Source organism: Cricetulus griseus, assembly GCF_003668045.3.
Source record: "Cricetulus griseus strain 17A/GY chromosome 1 unlocalized genomic scaffold, alternate assembly CriGri-PICRH-1.0 chr1_1, whole genome shotgun sequence".
NCBI classification, from domain to species: domain Eukaryota; kingdom Metazoa; phylum Chordata; class Mammalia; order Rodentia; family Cricetidae; genus Cricetulus; species Cricetulus griseus.
The window spans coordinates 204,543,328-204,567,931 of NW_023276807.1; the positions used below are offsets into that span (position 1 = coordinate 204,543,328).

The window sequence follows — 24,604 nt, forward strand, 5'->3', positions numbered from 1 at the left end:
TGTATGCTGCCATTATTTTTTTGCCATCATCACTTTTAAAAGATACCTTTGCAGTATATAGCAGTTTTGCTTGGCAGTTATTTACTTTAGAAACTTGAAAGCTATCATCCCATGCTTTCCTGGCTTTGAGGGCTGCTGATGAAAGAGGTTGTGTTATTCTGCTGGTTCTCCCTTTATGGGTGAGTTGGCCTGTTCCCTTTACAGCTTTTTTTTTTCTACTTCTTTGCTTCAGTTTGGACATCCTGCCTTTAATATGTGTTTAAGAGCTTCTTCTTCAGTCATGTGTACATGGGTTCTTAATGCTTCTTGTGTCTGGATATCCATCTCTCTCTAGATTTAGGAAACATTCTGCTATAGTTTTATTAAATAGGTTTTCTATGTCTTTAGTGTATATTATTTCATCTCCTTCTTCTAGCCTGTGGGTTCTTAGATTTGACCTCTTGATTATATCCCAGAGTTTGTGGATATTATGGTCAGGTTTGTTTATTTTTTTCCTTATTGATATTTGAATGCCATATTTCATCAACCTTGCCTTCTCTTTCCAATAGTACTCCTTTGGCTTGGGCAGATCTGCTGGTGATGTTTTCCAGCTTGCTTTTATTTGATTCATTGACTTTTTCTCTTCCAAACTTTCTACTTACTTTCTTTCACTACCTACCAAATCTCAGTTTTCATGCTGAATTTTTCTTCCATGTTGCTCATTTCTTATCCTTTTTGCTTAAATTTTTTCCTCTGGGTTGCTAACTTTCCTCTCTGGGTTTAGATTAAATTCTTCTGCTTGTTGGTATCTTCTTTTAGATCATCACTGTAAAGATAAAACTTTGAAATATTTACCTGGAACTTGACCTATCTCAGTATCTTTGAGTTCACTGGTGGAGGAATTATGATCTTTTGTGGGGTCATATTGTTTTGATGCTAATGTTTCTTGCATTTCTGCAATGGATTTATTTCTATAGCTATTTGGATATTTCTTCTAGATATGGGGGAGGATCTTATTAAGAAACCTACTCTTGAAGACTCCATCCTCAGTACCACTTAGTGAGGAGGCAACAAACTGCCATAGCAGCAATATCATCAAACCATACAGAATATGTAAATACATTTAAAAACTGCTAAGTCCACTACAGCATTGCCAATTACCACAGACTTGAAAATGACAAAACTAGGAAAATGGACAATAAAGTAAAAAATTATTTCAAATAATTGTGGAAATAGTAAAGGAAGGAAATCAAGAAGAGAGAAAAGGGTGGGGCAGGAGTAAATAAAAGAAAAAAGAAAGAAGAGCATTGTGGGGGAGAAGAGAAGGAAGAAAGGGCAGCAGAAATTCCTCAGTACCCAAGAGGCTCAGACAGAAATCAGACAAATGTGAGAAGGATAAAAACATAAGAGAATGTTGTTTTGTTTTGAGACATCCTTACTTTGTGTAGTCCCAACTGTCCTAGAACTCACAGAGATCCACCTGCCTCTGTCTCCTGAGTACTGGGTTTAAGGGTGTTTGCCACCATTGCTGGCTGAGAATGTTTTAAAAGCTAGTAATGTAAACAGAGGGAGAGAGATAGAGAAGATAAAAATAAACTAAGAAAGAGAAAATGTGTTGCCCCAGCAGAAAAATATGACAACAAAATTATATGAATGCTTAAAGGAGGATAGCAAATAAAAACATTTATTTTTAACAAATTTCTTTAAACTATTTAATTACATTGTATTTTATTTTTTGAATTGGGGGGTGGTGGTATGCCATGCCACAGCTTAAGTGTGGAGGTCAGAGGACCACTTGAAGGCGTTGGTTCTCTCCTTCCATCATATCTTAGAGTCCCAGGGGTCACACTCAGGTCATCAGGCTTGGCAACAAGTCCTTTACCCTCTGAGACATCTTGCCATCCCCTGTGAGACATCTTGCCATCCTGTGAAAAAGGTTTGAAAATTCCGAAAATAAATTTTAAAAGTCCTGCTAAATGTGTAGGAAAAAAAGAAAAGAACCAAGGGAGTTGGGGGTAAGGTGTGTTACAACAGCTTCTTTTGGGGTCCTTGAGAATTGGAGACTTCTACTTACGTATGGGGCAGGAGCCATTTGAACTTGTGGGCTCCTGTGTTTCCTTATTTATGCTGTGGAGGAGTCTGTGTTGAACAAGTTGTCCAATGTCCACAAGAGCAGTCCTCACAGAAGCCATTTTCCTTCTTGTGTATTAGGGCCCTCTGCTGGCCACACTTGGCTTTGCAGTCTGTGTGATGGGAAGATTCCCTCACCTGAGCCTCCCTAGATGATGCTCCCTGGAGGCTGGAGTGTCTCCCATGTATCTTGGCAGTGTGGGAAGCAGCCACAGCACTGACATGATCACAGGCAGAGGACATATCTTCCTACATTCAAAGCCATCTGAGTTTGAGTTCCCTGCTGGACGGTACAGCTGTGGGTGTCACGTACACCCCTGGAACCTCAGAGTTCACAGGCTCTACAGCAGTGAACAAAGATAGGTGGCTCCTGATCTTGACCTCCCTGACATCTCAGACTTGGAACTGTCAAACTGCAGGGAAATTCTGTTGGTGGGTTCTACCCATGACACAGCATGCTCCCTCCCTCCCTCCCCTTCCACCCTCCCCCACCATTTTCCAGCCTGAACCCCAGCTTCCTGCCATTTCCCCTCTGTTATCAGTATCTGTCTGTCCCTCCTATTCTCCACAACTGCCTCTCTCGTCTTCTCTCACTCGCAGGTTGTGGCAGGTCAAATAAGTCTCCTGACCTGTGGATGTTTCGTGACCTGTAGCCCACAGAGTAGCTCAGAATTTTCAGAATGGACTCTCTGTCACAGTGCCTACCCAATGCCCTTTGAGTCATACACTGTGACAAAGTAGGGTTTTTCTTCTCAGCTGACTAGTTTTCTAGGGGAATTATAGTCTTACCAAAACCCCACTCCTGGATTTGAAGCTCATGAGGGCTGTGGGCCTTCCTGAGGCAGGCTGCTTAGGTTGTGCCTGGCTTACCTTTGGAAGTACCCACTGAGTCCCATCCCACATCAGGGTTCTGAGTGGCCAGAATTGTTCTGCTGACTTTTGTGTGCTGGGCATCTTTGCTTCTGCCTTTTTCCAGTACTTTCCTACTTTCTTCATAGGCTCCCAAAGCTCTTTCTCTCTCTCTGTCTCTGTCTTTGGGATAAAGTCTGGGTTGTTTTGTTTTTGTTTTAATCTGAATCTCCCCTTCACTGCCCCTCATAGAAGCAGCCTCTAGTGTGCCATCTTAGGTAAGATCCTTACCACCTCACTTTCATTACTAAGTCTCTTTATAATCCCAGGCTGGAGGCTGCATGAGGAAGCCTTCATCACCGTTACCTTGTGAGGTGGGCTGCACATCCCATCAGTGGTCCCAAGGAGAAGTCACTAAGCCACATATGTCCCAACCTTATCCAACCCAATCTCAGTCTCTCGTGTCCATCTTCTCAGGTCTTTGAGGAATGTTCAGCCTCAGCACTGGTGATGTACACACACTGGGCAGATGGTCTGTTTTTCTTTTATTTGCCCCCAGAGAATGGAATGAATAGCAACTTTCCTGGTGACAAAATGTAAGCTAACATTAGCAAAGGACAGGATGTTCCTTGTAGGAAACAGTGCATTGCAAGGGCAGGGGCAGTGCTCTTTGCCTTGTGATACCAACCTAGTGATTCAACTTAGCACCTCCTCAACCCAGAAAAGAGGATGACAGAAAGACAAGGAGTTACAGGGAATGACATCACTTGTTTTTTGTTGTGTTTTGGTGCTTTTTCCTTCGATAGTCTTGTCTTCCTTCATATATTCTCTGCTCATTCACCTTTTCTTTGGCATTAGAAAGCCCATTTCATTCTTGAGAAGAGCCGTGCTACAGTGGTTAGCGTTGGTAGGTGACAGTTAAGGGGCTTCGGACAGCTCAGCAAATGCAGTCACTTCCTTCTCAGTGTTCTGATCCCTAGTGTCTTCCTGACCCCCCGCCCCAGGGGAAGGTGTGGGAAGGTGGTGGGAAGCCTCAACACTGCACAAGCCATAGTCACACAGGTGCCATATCAACTCCTGTCAGAAATATCAGATCTCCTATTCTGCTTGTGTTTCTGACTATTCTTTTGGAGGAAATGGAATTAAGATGAAATTGCCTTAATTCTACATAGTCAGAAACTACTTTGATAACTGAAATTGGATTACTTGGGGTGGAGAATTACACATGAAACAGACCGTTTGCTTTCCATGGACATGGTTGTAAATTGGTGGCAGTAATGCAGTGGGCTTTTCTTTCTCCTTTCATTTTGCTTAGCACCTCTCTAAAAAAAAAAGCTGAGATGATGCTGGACATGGTTGCTCACGCCTTTACTCAGGAGGCAGAGGCAGGCAGATCTCTGAGTTTGAGGCCAGCCTGGTCTACAAATCCAGTTACAGAACAGCAAGACCTACCCAGAGAAGCCCTGTCTCAAAAATAAAATAAACGTAAGGCTGAGCTGATGAGCTGTTCTCCCAAGTGGTGTGCCTTCTCAGAGAGCAGCTGGTGGGATGTAGCCCTAAGTGTGGATGAAGACGGAAAGGAGGGGAGGGAAAGCATAGAGAAGAAGCCAGGCCTCTTTACATGGTGCAAATGTGCTGCTGTTCTAATTTGCTGAAAAAAAATCTTTTCATTTAGCATTTGTGACCAAAGAACCAATAATGTGATCGATCAGTTTGCACGAAACCTTCTGGACTCCATGCCTCGTGATGCAATCATCTTACTCAGGGGAGATTTGCCAGGGAATTCTCTCCGTTACTTGCATTACTGTGAGGGGTTGAGGCCAGATGTTTCCCTAGTGGATCAAGAAGTAAGTATAAGAAAAATATTCTCAGCATAAATCAACCTTTAACCACATCATTCATGGTGGCATATGCCTGTGACTTGAGTCCAAGATTTTGAAACCACTCTGAGCGAACAGTATGATCCATCCACATAAACAGATAGGTAAGCATTTTTTTAGAAATATGGTTGGGTAAAGTTCTCATAATCATTCTTTTTGTGTGTGGGGGGAGGGGAGGTTCTATGAGGAGAGGAAATAGGTTTTTGCTTTTGACCGCATCTTGCAGTATAGACCAAGGTGACCTGGAATTCCCTGTACTCCTGCCTTGGCCACATAAGTGCTGGGACTACCAGTGTACACCACAGCTGTAATCACTCAGGATGCCTAGATCACAGTCCTGTTTATTTGGGGCTAATTTATAACTTATTTCTTCATCACTTAAGCTGTTTAATCAATATGCCTCATCTTAGAGTCAAGTAATAGACTAGATTGTTTATCTTTAACCAGTTCACCAAGCAAATAACATTTGAACACTGACCTACCTATGAAAATTAAATTAATTAAATATAAAAATGTGGGCAAGCAAACATTTCATTTAAATTGGAAATTATTAATTATAACACAGCTATAGAATTTTTATTTAAACTATTGATCCTATAACAGAAATGTGTTAGGAGGAACTTTTAAGAACTGTGATGACTGAGCAGAATAGATGGGGGTTCACCTTTTAAGATCACCCCTGGCTGCTCTTTCAAGGGATCCAGACAGGATTCCCAGCACCTATCTATACAACTAACTCACAACCATCCATAACTCCAGGTCCACAGAATCCAGTACCTGCTTCTGGTGTCTAAGGGCACCGGGTATGTACATAGTACAGACATACATGCAGGCAAAATACACATACATATAAAATTAAGTTGAAAAACAGTTTTCCTAGACTGGGAGCATAGCTGAGTTGGAAGAGGGCTTGCCAAGCTCACACAGATATCCTCAGCACCATATAAACTGGGTATGGAGGTACACACCTGTAACCCCAGCACTTAGGAGGAAAAGCTGGAGGATCAGAGGTTAAAGGTCATCCTTAACTACTCAGATAGGTCAAAGCCATCCTCATGTATACAAGACTATGTCTCAAAAGAAACAAGCAAATTAAAAAAGCAAGTTTCTGAAGTTTCTGAAACTGAAAAATGACACTTAATTATAGGATTTATTATTTTAATCATAAATGCCAAAAAAGAGAACAAATCCAGTAGTCCTTAAGGAAGAGAGAAACTCCAAATCCTGAAGGAGTAGTGTGACTGGTTCAGCTGAGCTGGCCATCTGGCTCTCCTAGTAAATGATGGGAACCTCAAGAAAATAGGTTTGCAATAGCCCTGGGTGGGGATTTCACACATTGTACATACGAGCAGTTTGCTTCAGGTGTGAGCTGTACAAACAGACAGGCAGACTTGAGTGTCAATCCCAATTCTGAGATCTAGGTCTTGATAACTTAGTACTGTTTGAAACAGCAGTAGGCGTGGTTGGAAACCATGGATTTCAAAGAACATCACACTCTGACTAAGGTTCTCACTCTGGTCACTTCTCAGATGTGTGATGAGACTAATGGTTTTTCCTCTGAGAACTTCTGTTGGCTTAGTCATAGATGTAAAGATGCTTTTGAACACTTGAAACAAGAGTGCCCAACTAAGAGCAGTTTAAACTGTGACACTTCTGTGTCACAGAGCAAGTACTCTGGAGCAAGGAGGTCTTAGGACTGATGATGCAAACAGTGATGTCAGTGGTCTTATAATTTGTTTTCTGGTTCTGTGATAAAACACTGACTAAAACCAAGTTGGGAGAGGAAAGTGTTTGCTTGGCTTACAGGTTATAGACCATCACAGCAAGGGAAGCCAAGTCACAAACTCAAGACAGAAGCTGGAGCAGAGACCACAGAGGAACACAGTTTACTGGCTTGCTCTCATAGCTTGCTTACTCTGCTTTCTTACACCACCTAGGACCACCTGCCCAGGGCTGGTACCACCCATAGTGGGTTGGGCCTTCCCATATCAATCACTAATTAGGGAAATGCATCACAGATGTGTTCGGGCCAGCCTGATGATTGGAAGCTATTATCCTTTGAGGGCCCTCCTTCCAGGTGATTCTAGCTTGTGTTCAGGTGTCAGAAATTAACCAGCACAGATGCCTAGTTTCAAACCTCACATCCCTAAACAAAGCAGGATGCTTCGTGGCCTGCTGGCATAGCCCTCTGTTGAGAGTAACACGTTTTTCAGAGCTCCCAAAAACTTAAGCAATGTAGTTTATAATGCCCACTTTTAAAACACTCAATAGCAAAGGTGAATCACTAGGCCTGAGCACATTGCTTCCTGAGAGAGTTGATTGTAATTGGGAGTGTGTTTGTAAAAAAAGGAGATAGTAACTGTTAATGGGCCAACAATGGTATCTCATAGAATTATAATAAGATTATTATGAGATTATCCGAGGTGTATTAATTTCATAGCATATTGCCCAATTGATGTGAATAGCCCCAAGTACTGAAACTATTCTTTGGGTTGTGTAATATATGCATTTAAAATTAATTTGTCATTTGTTAATTGAATGACTTATACAAGGTAAGTAAAATATAAACACAATTGCTTAGAAAATCATATTCAATTGTAAACAGGCGTCTTTTCTATGAAAATACAGAACTAAGTATACAATTGGGAAAAGTGATATTTTTCTGACAGTTTATTTTAATGAAAAGAAAAGTGAATCTAGTTGTGGTGACACATACCTATAATCTCAGTTGGTTCTTAGGAGCCACCAGCAGGAGGATCAAGAGTTTGAAGCCATCTGGGTGTGAAGGCACACACATTTAATCCCAGTACTTGGGAGGCAGAGACAGGCAGATCTCTGTGAGGTCAAGGCCAACCTGATATACAAAGTGAATTCTAGACCAGCTAAGGTGACCCTGTCTCAACAAAACAAAACAAGCCTAAGCTAGCCTATGTTGCCAATGAGATAATCTTTGTAATTAAAGTCCCTGACTCAAAAATCAAAACAAAATAAAAGGATATGTGATTAATTGGGTACTACTAATAAATTCAGATAATTTAGCCAAAAAGGTTTTCAGCCTTGAGGGGCCTAGGTTATTATATAACTGAGCTTCCCAGGGGCAGAGATTATATCTTATTTGTTATAAGTGAGCAACACTTAAGAAGATGAATGTAGTAACGATACATTTGTGTATTTTGTCTAGGTTATTTGGTCTGTCCATCAAAGACATTTCAACTACAACTAAAATAATTGGAGAACTGTTGTGTGCTATGCAATGTGCTAGGTGCACAGATATGAAAAGATACAGTAACTTCCCCCTGGGAGCTCAGGCTAGTGAGGAGTAGGCCTAGAACTAGACCGGAGGTAGGTACGGAGGCTGGGAAGGTGGAAGGGCTTGCCAGGGCTGTGTCTTTGCTGGTTCTGAGAATCAAGTTCCATTCTCTAAGATTGGAGATCATCATGGGAATTGTCAGATGCATGGAGGTGAAGTAAAACCAGAGAAGTGGTCATCTCTTAAGCTATGAAACCTAAGAAGTCATTTTTAAAGACATAGCAGTGCCACATTCCTTGGTTTGCTTGAATGAATTTTTTCCAATTATTTAATGAGTATATCTCCATTTTTTAACCTTTCCATGGCTGTTGGTGAACCTGATACTTTGCAACATGTGTAGCCTCCTTGTGATCTCTCTGACAGATGATGACGTATGAGTGGTATTTACCCAAGATGGCAAGACATCTACCAGGAGTGCACTTTCCTGGGGACCGATGGAACCCTGTGGAAGGAGTATTACCTAGTGGAATGGTCACATTCAATCTTTATCACTTTCTGGAAATGAATAAACAGTAAGCATTCTTTTCATATAATAGCTTTTCTAAAATTGTAAGCTTTTCTAAAATTGTTTCTGAAGCAGCTGTGCCTCATCCAAAAGACCAATTTTCTACCTATTTCCCTGTCACCAGTGAGATTATCTTTGTAATTAAATTGAATATCTGTGCATAAATGAGGCCAGGCAGAAATAAATGTTATTGTTCTGGGTAAAAGAAAAATAAAGACAGATTAGCAAGAACAGCAAATAAGATCTTAGCACAATCCTGAGAAATTGGAGATGTGCCTGCCTACTTGAAATCATTGCAGGTGGATCTCAAGCAATTATGGTTCCCTCCTGATCAGCACTGTGGCCCCTTTTAAGTGTAAAACATTTTTTTCCAGGAATAATCACTATGTAAAAATAGCATAAGCATTTTTATAAAGGATAAAACATTTTTATAAATAAGAAAAACACCTACAGTTTATGCTAGCTGAGGGTAAAATAAGAGAATTGTCATTTCTGTACTTGAGAACATGAAATGATTTGTAGTTAGGGTCAAGACTAAGTGAGTCCTCAGTGGTGAGTCCTAGCATTGCTTCTGTCTGAGATGCTTGGGACTGTCCCCAGCTTGAAAAAGAAGCTGTTGGATCATGCTTTGTTTTTTCTTGTTAAGAGAACTTTAAATTTTTTTATAAATTCCAATGTCAAGTTATTCTTTGGTAGGGACACAAAATGTAGTTTTTCAGTGTGCTGCTGAGCCTATCATCAGTGGCTGATGGAGTGATAGAAAGGGAATAGGTACGTACAAATGTGTTATGAGAAAAGCATTAAATTATTATATTCAGAAGATAGATGCAACAAGCCAATAGCATTCCCAAACTGGCATTTTTGTGAGTTTCATTTAATTCTGCTTCAAATTTTCCAAATATTTGCTCTGTTACAGCTTGTGTTAGGCCCTGGCAATAAAAGCATAAGTGAGGGTCAGGTCCAAATCCCAGTGGACCATGGTCTAGTTGGCTGTATACAGTGTTGTGAATAAAACTAGGCAGGGTCTGGGAAGTTCTTCACTAGCAATTGTACTAAATAGATTATTTGACCATATAAGCTAAGCATTCTGGGAACATAGGCAAGAAGCCATTAATTTTGCCTGTGGTTTCTCATTCAGCATATGTTCAGAAATTAGAGTTGGGATTGCAGGAATGGCTCAGCAGTTTAGAGGACTTACTAGCTGCTCTTCTAGAAGACCTTGAGGACCTAAAGGATCTAGAAGACATGGTTCAGTTCCCTGTCCCCAGCTTACAATGGCTTATAACTCTGGGTCCAAGGGATCTAAAGCCCTCTTCTGCCTCATGGCCACACACACAAACACACACACACACACACACACACACACACACACACACACACACACACACACACTGTACACATAAAAAGAAAAGAAATGAGAGTCTAACATGGTCCAAGAACAATATTTTTGAAATGATCACAGCTCCCTGGGAAATAAGGCACTACAGAAAAACTGTCAAGGGCACCACTGTTGTCATTTTGATCAACTGGCTTTGAATTCTAGCTGTTTGTATCATAAGTTACTCATTCACATACACATGTACATGTAACCAACCACATATATGGTGTATTCTGTGGAGAGGCTAATCCAGCTTCTTTTACCTCACATGTCATAAGCATTTCCAGTGGAGTCAGTCTTACAAACTCATAGGATGAATTTCACAGACAATGAAGAGATTCAGTTTCCAAACAGTTGTGTTATAGGTAAGTGCTTAAGAGAGAGAAAGCAAGCAGAGGTCCTATGTAGCAAGAGCAGTCTCAGGTAAGGGCTGTCACCGAGCATCCTGCTCTAAGGGCTGATGAAGTTTTGTTAGATTGAGGCTTTGGGTGGGGAGAGCTGCTCAGCCGGGTTGTCCCACCCACAGGTATTCATGCACTTCTCCATCCTGGTTTCTGAACTGGAGTTTGGGCACACTCGAGGGATTTGATTCCTCATAGCCGTCCAGGCAGCTGTGTTCATTAGGTCACTGTACAAAAAGAGAAAGATTAAAACAAACCAGAACACACAACGGAGTCCTTAAACATTTTTGGTGTTTTTGTCCTCCGGCCAGGATAGAACTACCAGTAGTAAAACCAAGGACATTTCTGGTTTCTCATTTTTGAGTCCGCATCTCTGTCTGACCAGTTTTTAACCTTTCACATGACTACCCAGAGTCTGGTCCAACCTAGATAGTAGGTTTACACAATTGGCCATACCCTGGAAGGAGAGTGAGGATGGATGCCCTGCTGGTTTGGTAGGATGTTGGTTCTGGGTCCAGGGTCTGCTGATCATTTCCAAATCAGGGCCCTCAGATGGCTGCTGCTGGGTTGGTTCCTCTAGAGCCTGGCTGAGTGCCCTTGGAAGCACTGCATCTTCCCCAGCTACAAGTCAGATGCTGCATGTGGCTTTCACCAGCCTAGGACCAGGCAGAGGAAGTAAGTGTGAGGGGAAATAGGAAATCTAAGCTGACAAATTGTCTTCTTTCAAAGTTAGCAAAGTCATTTACTTTCAAATAACTTCTAATACTCTGCACCTTTTTCTTTCTGCTTACCAACCACAAATAGGAAGAGAACAACTGTTTAAGCCATTTCTGTTTCTAACTTTTGTAGTAGGCTTGAAGGTTCCTAACAGTTATTCAAATCTGATTAATTTAATTCCAGCCAGTATTTATTATGTGTTAACCTCATGCTGTGTGGCATTCAAAGTTAATGCAGGGACAGAGCGCCTATCCTCAGGATGCTTCTAGGCTTCTCAGGGAGACTTACAAATGCAAATAATAAGCATAGAAATGACAAAAGAGATAATAAAGCACAATGGACATGTGGGCAATAGGGTAACTTATAATTCTACCTGTAAAATAAGAAGGGATATCAAAGAAAGCATTTGTTTACGTGTGACACAATGCCATACCAGTGTTCCTGGTGATAAGGTCCCCTTTTTTAGAATGAGAGGCAGAAAGATTTTTCTCATACATTTCTGTTTGTTCCTTCTGCATTTATCTGTTTTGTTTCATTTTACAGTAAATAACTTTCATGCACTGTACTTGGGAAAGATTTAAATAAATCAACATGTTCACAAATGGCATGTTTCACAAATGGTGTATAAATAACTAAGGCTTATGGAGTCCAAAATGACCTGTGAACTAGAAATGTAACATTTAGAATTGTATGCTTTTCTGTTTTGGATAGAAAAGAAACATTTGTTTGCATAGGAATTCATGAAGGTGACCCAACTTGGAAGAAGGGCTATTCACTTTGGCCATGGGGGTCTTGTGACAAATTGGTTCCTTCAAGGATTGTATTCAACCCAGAAGAGTGGATTAAAAGCACCGCAAGTATCTATAACTGGACCGAGGAATATGGAAGGTATGAGCAGCAGGTGTGTTTTTAAGCAAATGTCAGTTTTGTATCTCTAAAAACAAAAAAGGCTACATTTTGAGTTACCTTTTTTGTTGTTTTGATTTTTTTGAGACAAGTTCTTACTATGCTGCCTGGCCTCAAACTCGGGGTCCTGCTGCCTCAGCCCCCCAGTGCTGGGGTCACAGGCTTGTCCCCTGCCTCAACCTCCCACCCCCTAGTTCTGGAGTCACAGGCCTGTCCCACCACACTTGGCTCTTAAGATGCCTTTTAATTTTAATGTTCAGCTTTTTTTTATTAATATCATTTTCTGCCCACAAAAGATCATAAAACATCACAGGAAAAAAATGGCTTTTTTTCTTCTCCTCTGTCTAGGCTATCAGGAAAGGAGGGCTGTGGGTGAGTGGACTCCCTAGGAGTTTGGTGCATGGCACCTTCTGCCTTCAGGCCATGGCCCTGCATGGTCCAACATCCTATATCTTACTATGCTTTGAGTGGAAGGGACTCATGAGCTGCTGTTAATCTCTAGGAGGCACTCTGTTGGCCAGGACAATTTCCATATGTGTGAACTTGCCATGTTCCTTCTCCAAGAATGTAGACACAAGTTTAGCATGTAGTTCAGTGATACAGCACTTTCCTAGCATGTGTTTGGAGTGGGTATTCAGTCCCCAGCACAAAAATAAAAAGACAAGCAGTTTCTGTAAGGAAGGCTGATTTGAGAGCCTTTTTCTGTGGTTGTTTGTTATCAGTCTTGTTATGTTGTTTAGGGCATTGTTCAACTCTTCTTGAGCATTTCTACATAAAGTTTACTCTTATCTATAGAAAATAATCTCATTGAGACAAATATCTGTTTATTTGAATCATGAACGATTGAGCTGGAGAAGTGGTTCATTGGTTAAGAGCCTATACTGCTCTTGCGGAAGACCCAGCTTTAGTTCCCAGCACCCACATATGCTAGCTTCATAACTCTAGCTCTGGGGGATCCGGCAGGCCTACTGATGTACATACCACCACCCCCCACCCACACAGTTAAATAAACATGTCTTTAAATTAATGGATTATTTGACATCAGATAGCCTATTGTTTATAATTCAGGAGCAAGAGGAAAGATCATATTAACAAGTGCTATGAAAGTTTTTTGAGACAATATGAGCCAACAGTACATTGTTGTATTATTTATTAGAAAAGTTGGGAAATAACAGTCTACTGGATATGGTGATGTATGTCCCAGCTTCTCATACTCGAGAGGCAGAGTCAGAAGGATTGTGAGTTCAAGACCATCCTGGTGTACCTAGTGAAAATTACATTTTCTTCAGATAGCTGATGAGGAAAACATGTACATATTGTTCCATAGCTCTACTCTGCTTAAACAGATACATAAGAAATTTTAATTATAAATTTCTTATCTTAATTTGTATTATAAATTTTTGATTATAACATTCTGGCAGCAATTGTTTGGCCTGAATTCTTCAAGCAGCCCATAGCCCAGCAGGAGTGTAGTGAAGCTTCTCTTCATACATGCTCTTGGCTGTGTCCTAGTATGGCCTGTGCCTCACTTTATCACCTCTTATGCTCAGGAACAGCTGCCCAATGCCTACAGCCTCTTCCCTTTGTCCTCTGCTCCCTTGAGGCACAGTTAAGATTTAGTAGGCACACCTATTGAAACTCATAAGTTTTTGATGTGATCACAGTCAATACATCAAGAGCCAGCCTGTTTCAGTGGCCTTATATGATTACAAAGCAGATATTATGTGTTCATAATGTGATGTAGCTGATGAAAGGATACTGTTTTTCTTGTAACGGCAGGTTTGATCCATCTTCTTGGGAATCTGTGGCCAATGAGGAGATGTGGCAAGCAAGGTGACTGATCTGCATTTTATATTAATATGGCAAAGAACTCGCCCATGGCACTTTTCATTCTGGGAATATGGACAAGTGGAAATAAAAATAACTTAAGGGCAGCTATTTTGTTCAGGACATTGTATTGTTATATGTGCTTAATATCATCTCATCTTCAAAATCCATGAAGCTCTGTTATCTCCATTTTATAAAAACAAGGTAGATGGATTTCTGAGGGCACTTACTGACAGTGATGGAATCCAAAGCTCAACAATATAACCCTGAGGCACTCTTCTCTCTGATACTTGTGCTCCAGCTAAGCCAGGGGCTGTAGGGAAAATGGGGTGCAATTGAGCATTAAAGCCCTGCTTGCATTTGTGCCGGGCTAGTCTGCTATTAAAGCATCTGTTAGTACATACCAGAGGCCAGGTCCTGTGCCTGGCCAGAAGCTATACATGGGTTTGACAAAGTCCCTGCCCTCCTGGAATGCAGACTGTCTCAGGAGACTTCATGAAGAGATATTATCCCTTACTGTGATGGATGCTATACTTTCCTGTTGTTCAGAGAGAGGGGACACAGTGTTCCATGTGGATCACTTCTTAGTGGCACTACTGCTTCTCTTGGTCCCTGCCATTATTTGTAAATAACCAACCAACAGGGGCCTGCAAGATGGCTCAACAGGTCAAGGCACTTGTCAAGCCCAATGGCCTGAGCTTCATCCTTGGAACTCACAGGTTGTTCTCTGGTCACCACATTTGAGATATACCATGCAGGTTCACAAGACACAAAATAAATAAATGAAAAAAATTAATAAAAATTAACACCAGTAAACTTTAGCCAAAACATTAGTACAGAAGTCCTAAGCCATACAGAAAGGGGTCCCTCATGTATATGCAAAAATATATTAATGTCCCATCTATTCCAGAGATATGTTCTGAGAATTGAGTTATGGTATAAGTATTTACATCTTTAAAGATTTGTTATGAATTACATGGGGCTGGCTCAGGGAAAGAGATGGCTCAGTGGTTTATAGCACTGACTGCCCTTCCAGAGGACCCGGGTTCAATTCCCAGCACCTACATGGCAGCTCATGGCTGCCTGTAACTACAGTTCCAGGGGACCTGACACCCTCACTCAGACATACGTGCAGTCAAAACACCAATACACATAAAATTAAAAAACAAATAAATTTGAATTACAAAGCAACATAGTTCCTTGGGCCAGCAAGACAGCTCACCAGGTGAAGGTGTGTCAGTGTGAGTTTGATCCTCACTTCCTTGTGATAGAAAAGGAAAACTGATTCCTGCAAGTTGTCCTTTGACCTCTGTGTTTACACTGTAGCACATGTAGCCCAGTGTCATACCATCACACACACACACACACACACACACACACACACACACACACACAAAATAAATAAATAAATAAATAAATAAATAAATAAATGTAATAGTAATGTTTTTTTAAATAGGTATAACCCCAATATAATTAGTACAAAACAGCTGTACTATAGTTAGTTTGTGCCAGCATGTTTTTGAAAAGAGTAGAAAATTGCCTAAAGTTGCCAGTCTAGTTACAGGGACAAATACTTGCATTGAAAACCTTATCAAAGATACACTGCATAATTGTTCATTGTGATTGAATGTGGGAAAGCCTGGGAGATGATTACATAAGAAGAAAGCAGGTCATTATTCAGGCAGGTATTGATTTCATTGGTGTGCTAAATACAATTTGAATGTTTGTGTGCTCCAGGAGTCCAGCGACTTTTGAAGAACTGGTTGCACACCACACAAGCTGTTGTGATAGGCACCATCAGGGATGCACTGACAAACCCAGCAAGTCTCCCTGTCCCTGACTACTCTTCTGTAACAGTGATGCACGTCTGTAGGGAACCAGACAGTGATGACATGAACTTTCTCCCCAAAAGCTTCAGTGTTGAGTGTGAGCGCTGTGCCTTAGGAGGCTTTGGTGTTGAGTGTGGGTGCTATGTCTTCGGGGATTTTGGTGTTGAGTGTGAGCACTGTGCCTTGGGAGGCTTTGGTGTTGAGTGTGAGTGCTATGCCTTAGGGGATTTTGGTGTTGAGTGTGAGTGCTGTGCCTTAGGGGATTTTGGTGTTGAGTGTGAGTGCTGTGCCTTCAAGGGTTTTGATGTTGAGTGTGAGCGCTGTGCCTTAGGGGGCTTTTGGATTTCTGTTGCTTCAGAGTAAATTTCCATGCACACAAGAAAATGAAGAATGCACAAAAAAAAAAGGAATTTTATGCTGTGGTATGATTCTAATGAGAGTTCTTCCTCCCATCCCCAGGATGAAAACACCGTTCTTCATCTTTAACCTGGCAGAGACTGCCAAGGTGCCTCCAAATGTGAAAGCACAGCTCTACACTCATGCATATAAAGTATGTTTCCGTTTTGTTGACGGGCATCCTGGGAGGTAGAAGTGACTAGAGTGGAGATAGGGTGTGCAACAGCAGTTTTAGTCTCTGGTGTCCAGCTTATCTTGAGCATTATAGAGCAGTACATATGGGGGAAATATTCAACTTTCAATTGTGTCATAAACAATATTTAAGGTAGAGTGTCATGGTAATCAGAATAGCATCCCCATTGCCATCTGTGGCAAAAGGTACTCTAGGTATGATTGAGTTAAAGGACTTGAGATAAAGCTTATCCTGGGTTAGCCAGTTAGGTCCAATATGATCACGGGGTCTGCTGTGAGTGAAGAATGGATAAAAGTGAGTTAATGTTCAAAAGTTAGGAGCAGAACAGAAAGGGAAAGATTTGGCCATGGAGACAGAGAAAGGGCTGTGAGTTAAAGCTGCAGAAGATTCTGGAAACTAGAATAAGTTCTGCAGCACACCTGGAGTGCAGCCCTGCTGATGTCTCAGCTGCTCACCCTGGGTGCAAGATAGTGAGCCTGGGTTGTTTTTAGCCAGTATCTGTGGTCTTCATTGCAGCACCAAGAGGAAACTAACATAATAGCTTTACTAAAACAAGTTCTGCCATGTCACCCTCAGGGCAAAATCCTGACTGCTTGTGAAATGGTAGGCCATGGCTGGTAGAGGAGTCTTGAGGACAGATAAAAGCCACAGAGAGAATCTGTCTTCTGATTAGCCTTGGGAAGCCCAACACCTTCCCAGTCCATAGCTACTCTGTCCTCAGGAAAGGCACACAGAGGAGAGACTTGTGGTAGCACTGTTTTTTGACAAGGCTCTGGTATCATTTGTCTTGTAACACTGGCCTCTTCTAACACTACAACATAGCCAGTTGGCCATGTAGAAACATATATTCTGGTAAGGTCCATGCACACAGAGCTCAGGCCCTGCATACATGAGCAGCCAAATCCCTCTCTCTCTGAACTGGTAGGGTTCTACTCAACCAGCACATTTGCTTGCTGCTGACTTATTTTGCTCCTAACTTTTGAACATTAACTCACTTTTATCCATTCTTCACTCACAGCACTTATTGAGCACCTGCTCTATACCACATATTGTAGTAGATACGGACTTGTCTCTGCTGTCACAAAGGTAGGAAAGGATGTTGAGGACAGTCCACTCTGTAGTCACAAGATGAGTCTTGTGTGCTAACAGAAGTGCCATGGGACCCAGGGAGCTGAGCCTGAGTGCTAGGAAGAGATGTCATGAAGTGCCATGCTGGAATATCAGGATGAGCTGGCCAAATAAATAGTAGAGCAAGAAAGTGACAGGAGGGAGGCTGGTCTGTAAGAAGGTAGCCCCAGGGGCAAAGGCAGAGTCTTCCAGGGCACCCCATTCAAGGACAGTGAGGGAGTTGATTTTGGAAGGCAGCATGTAGAGCTCTGTCTGACAGCTAAGAGGGTCAGAGTCTAAGCTCACTCCAACATAAATGTCAGCTGTGAGTCACCAGTGTGAAGGGGAAACTGTTCGGAGAGGAGCTTGAAGACAGATGGGGTTTTGAAATCTCCAAGGGACAGTCACAGGCTGTGGAGTTCTTGACAAGGACTCTGTCTTACAGTGGGCATTCATTTAGCTGCTTTGGAGGAGATACAAAAAGATAATATAATTGGTCCATATCTACTACATGATATTGTGACCAGATCCCTAATTCAGAAGCTAGTCTCTCCTCACTCTACTGGGACACTCCAGCTAAACAGTGCTAATGTGATGGTGAAGTTCCTAAAGAAGGAAGCATTATGTTCCTCTGTGCAAACTAGTGTCCTCTTCCGTCTTTATTTGTTAATGTTGATGCATTCCCTCTGGAAAATTCATTATCAAAATTCTGGACCACTGGTAACTCAGTAGGTAAAGGCACTTGCTAACAGTCCTGAGGACCTGAGTTTGATGCCTGGTACCTGCATAGCAGAAGGGGAGAACCACCTCCCAGAAGTTGTCCTCTGATCTCCACATGGGCGCGCGCGCGCGCGCGCGCGCGCCGCGCACACACACACACACACACAGAGAGAGAGAGAGAGAGAGAGAGAGAGAGAGAGAGAGAGAGAGAGAGAGAGAATGTTTTGATTCTACTTGCATCAATTAATACTGCCTCTGCAGTTGGGAAATGAAAATTCTGTGTTTCTATGGTCAGTGTTTTGGCTGTGAAGATGATAAATTGTAGGGTGTCATGAAGATTTTCAGCATTGCGCTTTTAGGGGAAGTCTTGATTCTGTTGTGCCAGTACATTTGATAACAATGGATTTGTTTGGATTAGATTGTTGCTAACACTACTGTTGTTCCATGTAGAGAAAAATCCATATTAATAAGTGAAACAGAAGTTTAATTCTGCCAAGTTCTTTTTCTACACTGTCTATTAAAGACAGATTTTTTTTTTTTTTCTCCAGCAGCTAAATTTAGAGGTTTAGCCGCTCGGCCTGTTGAGTAAATAGCTTTCCTCCAGTTAGAACTAAATCCTTTCCCAGAACATCTTTCTGGAGGAAGAGCACTTTGTCCTAACACAGTGTGTCTTGGGGTCCTGTAGCATCCAAAGCCCCAGAAGCAGTTTTAGATGAAGCACATTTGCCTCCTGCTACTGTAGTAATTACGTAGCATCCCTGTATTTTCTGCATGGCCTGGCAATGATTAGATTTTTACTGTAGGCTGCTTGGATTTTTTTTTTCCTTGTCTTATTAATTCCTCTCTGTTTTCTGTTTTTGAAATGAGAAAATCTGTCAAGATAACAATGGAATGCCAACATTTGCTGTCTTCCAGCTTTATAAGGAGATAGTGTACTTTCAAGAGGAACACCCAGTGAATTGGCACAAGAACTACGCCATCGCCTGCGAGCGGATGCTGCGCCTTCCAGGGACAGACGCAAAGCCTGAAGTCCTGCTGTCTGAAACCATCAGACATTTTCGTCTCTACACTCAGAAAGCACAGAGTGACCCACAGCGAGCAGACATTATAGCTGCTCTCAAGCACCTCAGAAGAGAACTGCAAAGTCTAAGAAATACAAAAAAGGTCTGAGCCAGCAAACAGTGGCAGCCTGCTCGCTGTTCTGCTCTCAGAGTTTAAGGTCTTGAGCCAGCAAATGGTGGCAGCCTGATCGCTGTTCTGCTTCCAGAGTTGCTAAAGTCCAAAAGCTTTCCTTCAAGTAAAGAAGTTGTATCAAAAATGTAGAAATCTCAATTATCTCCTGGATATAAGTAATGTATACAGCAGAAACACATTAATGACTAAAGTGTATGCCTTATGCAAAGTTGTGTTTATCTCATGTTGCCAAATTAGCATTTCCATGAGAAGCGTTCAGAAACATCTGCAGTCTTCATATACCAACTGTAGGCTGTAGATGGGAAGGAACTGTCTCCACAGACCTGAAACGTTTCTGAGTCTTTTGTGGTCTGTGATTATTGGGATCCATTTAAAAAGATATTCTTAAAATGCCCATTCCAAACCAAACGCATTTTCCATTTCCTGCAAGTGACATAGTCTCTGAAAACAATTCTTGTTATACCTCATTAGAATTCCTTTTTACTCTAGTTAACTATAATTGTTAGAGTCTGAAACTTTATGCCAAGTATGTGATTTTTTTAAACTTTTGAGTTTTATCATCTTCATCTGTAGTCACTGAAAAGGAAAGCTAATTTCATGTTTTCTTATTTCAGTTGCAGAAACAGGCAAATTAAATGGCATTTAACATGTCCTTAATTAATTTCATATTTATGTTTTACTGCTATTTGGATTCACAGATCTAGACCCAATAATTAGTAGGTAGCTGGCTGCCCAGATGCACAAAGCAGTGTGGCCAAGAGTGGGGGTGGGGAAGTTGTTCAATAAATTCATTTTTGTTACAGGCATCTTTTATACATATTAATAAAGGGAACATAGTAAGAAATGCAAATAATAATAGTTCTTTATTTTATTATGACAGTTAATTAATAGCAACCTGTTTTAATGAATAAAGTCACTCAGAGTCCTTCAGCACTTCCTAAGTAGAGGCCAGAATCTGTAGGGATTCTTTCCCCCTGATTGTATAGCTCCTAGACTCCAAGCACTATATAGGCCCCTGTATAGAAATGCTCACTAATGAAGAGGGAGGGCTAGAAGCTTGTCTGCATTCAAAGATCACTGGTGAGTCATTCAGCAAGAAAAGGCCCCTTACCAGGAATAGTCACAGTTCCGTGGCATTGTACTAGCAAAAGGGTCTGATCAAAGGTCTCCCGTGGAGCTTGCATGGTTCCCTTTCATACTACGACCATAATTAAAACCACTAATTCTCTTTTAAAATGCTGCAGGATGCCATGTAGGCATCTGTCTGGAGTGTCCTTTGTGATGTCATAAGCTGTTAAGGACCAGTGCCGAGGGCTTTTGAGTGAAATGCCAGTCATGAAGGTGCTTCAAGACAAGGGTGCCTCTAAAAGCTTGACAGGGCCTTGACTGCACAATTCGAGCTGAATTTGCCCCTTGTCAGCTGCCAGTAAATAAATCTCAAAGGGGAAAAGCTGAAGTTTCATTACCTGATCCATGGGGCTTTGTTGGTTTTGGCATCACACAGGGGAAGCTCTTGCCCCTCCATTCTCTGGGTTTGAAGATGTCCATTGGAGCCTGCAGGGCCTGGACAGGGTTCAGAGCGGAACCTTTTGAAGAGTGTCAATAGTTGTAACAGTTCAGCTGTTAGGAAGACAAATACATGGAGGAGCTCATTAATCCGCTTTTGGCTCTCGGTGCCTTTTGCCCTTTTATCACAGCCTTATTAGGCTCCTGCTCATCTTGAACCAGAAAAAACTGAATTGAAGTTGTTGAGTACTAATTGGCAAAGACTTTAATCATGGGCCAAGAACTTTCACTGACTTGAAAGTAACTTCTCCACAGGGAAGAGCCAGAAACCTGGTTTACCTTAAAACAAAAACCTGTTGGAGCTCAGTGTGGTGTGAAAATTGAAGGAAGCATCGATAAATTGTCTAAGTCTATCCATTCAAAAAAATTATGTAAGATTATGATTTTCACTTTCCTGGGAGGACAATAAAATTCAAACATTTCTTAAGAAAGTCTTGTTTGGTCCAGAAAAAAATGTCTTGAGTATGTGTGGTGACAGAGTCTGTTTCTGAACATCTGGCTACATGTGGGACGACTCACCTCAGAATCTACATATACATGCAATACATTCAGAACCTTATTAAAAGGAACATTTCCTGTCAGTAGCCTTACGAATGGCAAGGAAGGCCTCTGGAAGAGCACCTACCTTTTAAATGTGTGTCAGCATGTTGGCCTGCCAGCTTCTGAGTGTGTTTTAAGCAGCACATGTGTTATTTGGTATTTGTGCAGCAGTGACTTCAGACTACTGTCTTTGACAAAGCAATAATATGTAGCCAGTGACACAGAAAGTCACAACTCTTTAAATTTATTAAAACCACCGGGAAATGAAAAACAGCACGTGGAGCTAAGATTTAAGGTTGGTTAGCTTGGTTGGCCTTCATTCCCAGGTTAGAGGCTTCCAAAAATTCTCTCCTTTCTCCTGAGAGAAGCTGAAATCGCTTTTCCTTGCTTCTCTTACTATTCCTGGGCTAGAGCCTAACATCATAAAATTAGATACAGGGCTCCTCTAGTCCAGCCCCAGTACTGAGAAGGGTGTGAAGGAGATGACTTCTCATGTAGGATTTGGCCAGCGTCCCCCTCACAGTGTCCCTGGGGTGCTGTGGGTTGGCAGATTGACAGGAACCCCACAAAGCCAACTTCTGCCTGGAGTTTAGCCTGAGGAGCAAGTGGGAGCCAACGGAACTGTCTGTCTCTCCACACACTGCAGTGCCCTGCTGCCTGGGCTCTGACGCCAAGCCCACACCAGAGGGCACAGGACGAGAGCATTGTGGCTTCCATGTTAGCTAGCAAAGCATCATCCTTCTCTGCTTCCTTTGGTGGAAGTGTGTACAGTTCCTAGTGTTTTATTTTCTCTTGTTTTTTTTTTTTAAAGGACCTTTAATATATGTAGTTCTGTTACTCAACGTGTAGCCAAAATAAAATTATTAATAATGTATTACTTTGCAAGCATACAACAGAATTTGTAAATGTTATTTTCTGATGATGAAGCTATGATGTTTAGCCATTAAGAGATTTAATTAAAGCCAGTTTGGGGAGGGCAGGTTAATATACTCTGCTGATAACTTGATGTCATCAGATTAGGATATGAAGAGTAGATTTCTAAATTTACATATTAAAAGTTAAACATTGTGACTCCTTAATCGTACTTCCCAATAATATCCATCAGTAGTTAAAATGAGTGCTTTTAATATTCAGGAAAAATTTCAATTTCAAAGGTTAAAAAATGAATCCTATTACAGCAAATCCTTTTGTTTTATTTCTGATGTAATTTTACAGATGCTCTATCGTAGGGTAATAAGATTCTGAACTACTCAAATGCTATGGCTAGGTAAAGAAAGTAATTCCAGACAGACCCCTAAGAGATTCACATGATTTTCATTTATCCTCAAATTTTGTTGTGGATGCAAAATCACTCTTAAGCTTATATGCCAAACAAGTGATTTTCCAAGGATGCTGGGAACATTAAAAGCCAAGATCTTGGCACAGCACTGCAGAGCAAACAAGGAGTGGAGGCTTAGCTGTGCTCATTCTCAATGAAGACGTCATTGTCAGGACTCCGAAGGCCTGTTTGATTTGGATCAGCATGGATGATATCTTTGAAAGCCCAAGGAGGGGTACAGTGTGCTTACCTGGGATATAGGGAAGCAAACTAACCTGGATATATCTTGAAAGGGTTGTTTTGTTTTGTTTTGTTTTGTTTTTTCAGCAAAAAAGAAATAACTCTTCACCAACACAACATGTGTTAGAAGGATTAGCTCATGCTGTTAAAAAATAAATGGTGTTTGGTGGGAAGGGCAGATAGAGGTCCTCAAACCATGAATGTGAAGCCAGCAAGCAATTTACTGGCATGTGTGTGTGTGTGTGTGTGTGTGTGTGTGTGTGTGTGTGTGTGTGAGAGAGAGAGAGAGAGAGAGAGAGAGAGAGAGAGAGAGAGAGAGAGAGAGAGAAAGAGGAGAGAGAGAGAGTGAGTGAACCAGTGTGTTATGGGTAAAGACTAATTTCCAAATTTTTCAGTCAGAAAGATATTCTGAATATATTTAAAATTGTCAGTTGCTGAGATTGTCTCGTTTTAAAATAATGGTCAATAGACCAGCATGAAGCTTAGGGCTGTACTCCTCCTCAGTGCTCAGCTTACAGTGTCCAAACATACGTAAACCTTCTGTCCATGTGCTATGACATGAGGATATCTTAAATTCATGTGTAAACAAAAAATAGAGAACTAAGCCAAAGCCACTCATAACTGAGTGATTTAGAATTGTTGTGTCTGGTGTACATCTTGTTAGAGAAGAGAAATGAATAGATCAAAACACAATACAGCCAGTGCCCTCCACTCAGGCCCAGCTCTGGAATCAAGTCTTTATGTTGGTACATGTTACATATTATAAACTAATAATATACATTTTAAATTTTGGCCTTTTTATCGAAGTCAGCATCTCTATTCATAAGTGTTGCCTTAAAAGGATTATTTTGTAAGGAAATATGTTAAAGTAGAAATTTTAAATGTCCTTCAACAAGTGAAATATTTATTCTCTTACATAGCTGAACCACTGGAAGTAGTCTTAATTAATACCCATAGTTGTTGCTCATCAGTGAAAGTCTGTACTAAAAACTAAAGAGATTACTGTTTGGGGAATTAGACCAGCCTTCTTGACCCTGATAAATTGCCCACAACCTGGAACTTATCATCATCCCCAGAAGTATCATGAAAGACAAGAATGTCCCACGATACTAGTGTACCAAGTCTTGAACCCCAAATCTACAAGAGTGGAAACAATGAAGATTTTGAGAACCCAAATCATCTTATCGTGTCTTCCCTGAAGATCAGCTTTGAAAGTAGAAAGGAAACACTGCAAGATTGTTGTATTAATAACATTTTTGACATAATTCTTTATTGATCTTCTGGGAATTTCATACCATGCACACCAATTTCACCCACCTGCCAGTCCTTCCATATTCATCCCTCGCCCTACAGCATCCCCCCAAAGAAAATTCCCCAAAATTAAAAACAAAGCAGACAAAAAACCCCACATAGTTCCTGCCTCTCCAACACCTCCATTCATCCTAGTGGCATTTGGAGCCGTGGTGTATCATTTTGTCCAATCAGCCCCACCAAATCCACAAGACCAAACATCCTTTGTAGTTGCTTTAGCAACAGGCACTAAAAAAAATGCCTTTTATGATGTGGTAGACTTTGGGGAGCCCCTTTTGAGGGCCTTACCCTGCCTGGGGAGTGGAGGG

General features: G+C 41.3%; 1 protein-coding gene across 4 annotated transcripts in view; it reads left to right on the plus strand.

Annotated features, from left to right (window-relative positions):
- Positions 1 to 21,318, plus strand: part of Tmem260 (transmembrane protein 260) — a 65,318-nt gene extending 44,000 nt beyond the window's left edge. For 2 of the 4 annotated variants that reach the window (XM_035452536.1, XM_035452537.1), the window contains 6 exons: positions 4,634 to 4,805; positions 8,512 to 8,660; positions 11,861 to 12,037; positions 13,835 to 13,888; positions 16,171 to 16,261; positions 18,995 to 21,318. In XM_035452536.1, the coding sequence (XP_035308427.1) occupies positions 4,634 to 4,805; positions 8,512 to 8,660; positions 11,861 to 12,037; positions 13,835 to 13,888; positions 16,171 to 16,261; positions 18,995 to 19,297 (946 nt within the window). In that variant the 3' untranslated portion in view covers positions 19,298 to 21,318. Of the gene's footprint in view, positions 1 to 4,633; positions 4,806 to 8,511; positions 8,661 to 11,860; positions 12,051 to 13,834; positions 13,889 to 16,170; positions 16,262 to 18,994 lie in introns of those variants that run through there. The other 2 variants (XM_027386568.2, XM_027386570.2) reach the window with 2 other exon arrangements.
- Positions 21,319 to 24,604: the final 3,286 nt, after the last annotated feature.